Consider the following 3,017-nt stretch of genomic DNA (forward strand, 5'->3'; position numbering starts at 1 on the left):
CTGGGCTGGCCGTGGGGACGTGGGAGGCTCGGACGGATCTGCTGCTCGGCTCTTGAGGCTTTTTTCCTTCTAAGGTTGTTTCCAAAAGTCCGGTTGAACCTGGATGGATGTAGCTGTGTACCTGTCTGGAAGTCCTTCAGGACTGCTGCAAAGGCCCAGCCAGGCTGGGTGTGCGACAAGCTCAGCACGGAGTCTCTCAGGGCTTGGGGTATCTCTGGGGTGCCGCCACCCCTCTCCTGCCCCGGCCACGTAGCTGGCTGTAGTTAGAGTGAAAACCAGCTGAGTTTATCCTGCCACGTTCCTAAATCCTCAGCTGCAGAACTGTGGTTTGCATAGGCTTAGGGTCTTGTGCTTTCCGCAGCTCTGTGTGCACGAACTTCTAGCTCCTTTACGCTGCAGAGGCAGATCCTGACTCCAGAACGAGCCGGGAGCTCAGGTCAGTGCGCTGCGGAGCGTCATGTTCGGTGGCGGGGTGCCGCGAGATCTCAGGAGCTGATCGGAAGTCCAGAGGGCGCAGGGTTTGGGGTTCTTGGGTGCTGCCTACACCCCGCGTGTCCGTCGCTGGTCGAGTACTGCTGAGTGACGCGGACAGGGCAGGACCCACCCAGAGCCCTGCGAGATCTCGCCGCGGCACCGGAGGCCCAGGTAAAGTTTTCCTTTCCTGTGTTTTTCCGCCCCGCTCAGCTTCGTGCTGCCATTTCGGACGTCTCCGCTGCAGACACGACCAGTGCTCTGCCGTTTCTGGTACCAGCCCGTCGTCTGAGCTGTGCTGAGGTTGGCTGACGCAGATCTCCCGCTTGTAACAGCTTCCTTGCTGGGGAGCTGCCTGGAGCCTCCCCACCTAATCCCCCACAGAACAGCGCTGGCCCTTCTCGGAGCGGGGCTGCGGCTGCCTGCTGAGGATGCGCCTCCCGTTTGAGCTGGTTTTCCCTGCCCTGCGGTGGAGGAGCACGCGGGACTCGGCAGCCGATGCCCCTTGCAGACCTCGCACGCCGTGTCGCTGTGCGGGAAGCGCAGGGCCAGTCCGAGTTGCCTCGGCCGTGTCTGTCCAGGCCGTGGATCCTGCGGGCTCTCCAGCTCCTGGTAGCTGCTGTCAGGACAGCCGCAGGCGTCCTGCGGACCTTAGGGCAGGGGCTGCGCGCAGGCAGCAGCCCCCGAGGGGGGAGACGAGCTGCTGGGAGAGAGCGTGGCAGCGCCGCGCAGTGCCTCTGCAGTTAGGCCGGCCGATGGGAATGCTGAGCTAGGCACAGCGTGCTCAGCTGCGAGGGAGCCGAGCTTCTTACGTGCTAATTACCTTGCAGCTCCCCAGACTGAGACCCAGTTGCTGACCCAGGGTGCCCTTGCCCCCTTCCTTCCCCCTGAGAGCAGGTTCATCCTGTGCAGCTTGTGCGCACGTGATGCCTGGCGAGGCGCGTGACGACGCCTCGCTTTCACAAAGCGCCTTCGTCTTCAGCTCGTGCCTCGCATAGAGAGGCGCAGCGGAGCGCCGGCACCGGAACGCCGACGCGCTATTGATGGGTTTTCCTTCTGGCCCTTTCTGCAGCCCAGAGTCTGTGGAAGCGAGTCCAGCTGTCAGTGAGAAGAATGTGTACTCCAGCCACGGCTACGGGGCCACCCAGAAGCACAGCTATCGCGGGCTGCCTTACGCAGTGAGTACCCTCTCTGCGGCGCCTCGGCTCTTTCCTGTCTGCTTTCCCCTTCCCGCCTCGCGCCGGGGAGCGTTGCCTGTTAACCCGCTCCGCAGCGAGCTGCACCGGCGGCCAAGGGGGCGGATTTTAACGGAGTGGACGGATGTAAATAGATGATGTTTTCCGGGTGGAATTTTAAGCCCGTTCGGTTTATTGTGCACTGTTCAGGCTTGCTTCACCTCCACAAACTCTTCACACGGGTAACTTAGAACTGGGAGAAACAAGGGACGCTCGGGAAGAAGGGGAGCGTGGCGTGACAGTGTGGAATGAGCAGGCTGTCACAGGATCCCTGGGGTTGGCAGGGGCCTCTTGCGGTGATGTAACCCGCCCCTGCTCCAGCTGACTCTGCTTGAGCAGGTTGCCCAGGGCCGTGTCCAGTTGGGTGTTGAATATCTCAGCGGACGGAAGCTCCCCAACATCTCTGAGTGGCTGGTTCAGTGTTTGACCACTGACGTCTCGCTTCCAGAGGTTTTGAATTGAGTTCGTTGGTGCAGGGGAAAACCCTTCCCCTCTTCCAGGGCTGTGGCTTTACCTTCTCGGGAGGCTGAGTCAGGCTGCTGTTTCACACCAGCTGTTAATAATGACCTGGGAGCTGTGGATTTGGGACTTCAGTTCCTAGGCAGCGTATCTTCACGTTAAAAGTAGTGCTGTGAATCCTCGCTTTCAGGATCATAACTATGGAGCCCCTCCTCCTCCGACGCCGCCAGCCTCCCCTCCCGTCCAGACCATTATACCTCGTGCAGAACTGAACGGCCTGCACTCGCCTGATGAGGAGAACTCCGGGGACAGCGAGAGCTCCTCAGAAGGAGAATCGATCCCCACGTGGTGCCACTGCAGCGTCTCCCAGGATGGTTTCCTCCTCAAGTGCGAGAAGTGCAGGTAGGCTGCGGTGCAGCGCGGCTCTGGGCTGCTCCTTGGCTGACTTCTCACGCCGCGCCCTGTCTCGTGTGGGCTGTGGGGCGCGCTTCCCTCTGCTAACCGGAGCGTTCTTTCCAGCGCTTTGCCCGGTATTGACCCTCCTCCTTTGCGTTGTCAGCCTGACGAGTGTTGGTGGCGCCAGGAGTGGAGCTGAGGATGTTAAATCGATGTTGTTGCCATCCTGGGCCCCACCGAGGGCACGCGTCTTGTGACACCCTGTTGAATTGCAAGTGACTTTACTCCTACAAACCAGCCTCAATTGTGCATTCTCCTTTGGCAGAGGAATGAGCAGGGGGAAGGTGATCAGACTCCGCCGCCGGAAGCAGGACAATGTGTCAGGTGAGTCTGAGGGTGTAGTTCTGGGAAGGGTGACTCTGGCTTGCTTCCTACGAGACCTTTGTCTTTTGGCCG

The 3,017-nt window shown here is 60.5% G+C and overlaps 1 protein-coding gene across 1 annotated transcript in view; it reads left to right on the top strand.

The window, feature by feature from the left end:
• Positions 1-1,543: 1,543 nt before the first annotated feature.
• Positions 1,544-3,017, top strand: part of SETD5 (SET domain containing 5) — a gene marked incomplete at both ends in the record, with an annotated part of 14,206 nt that continues 12,732 nt past the window's right edge. Inside the window, 3 exons of the mRNA XM_010154104.1 lie at positions 1,544-1,649; positions 2,356-2,567; positions 2,887-2,945. Coding sequence (XP_010152406.1) covers positions 1,544-1,649; positions 2,356-2,567; positions 2,887-2,945 — 377 coding nt within the window. The remainder of the gene's footprint in view (positions 1,650-2,355; positions 2,568-2,886; positions 2,946-3,017) is intronic.

The sequence above is a fragment of the Eurypyga helias genome, unplaced genomic scaffold, assembly GCF_000690775.1.
Source record: "Eurypyga helias isolate BGI_N326 unplaced genomic scaffold, ASM69077v1 scaffold28076, whole genome shotgun sequence".
Lineage (NCBI taxonomy): Eukaryota > Metazoa > Chordata > Aves > Eurypygiformes > Eurypygidae > Eurypyga > Eurypyga helias.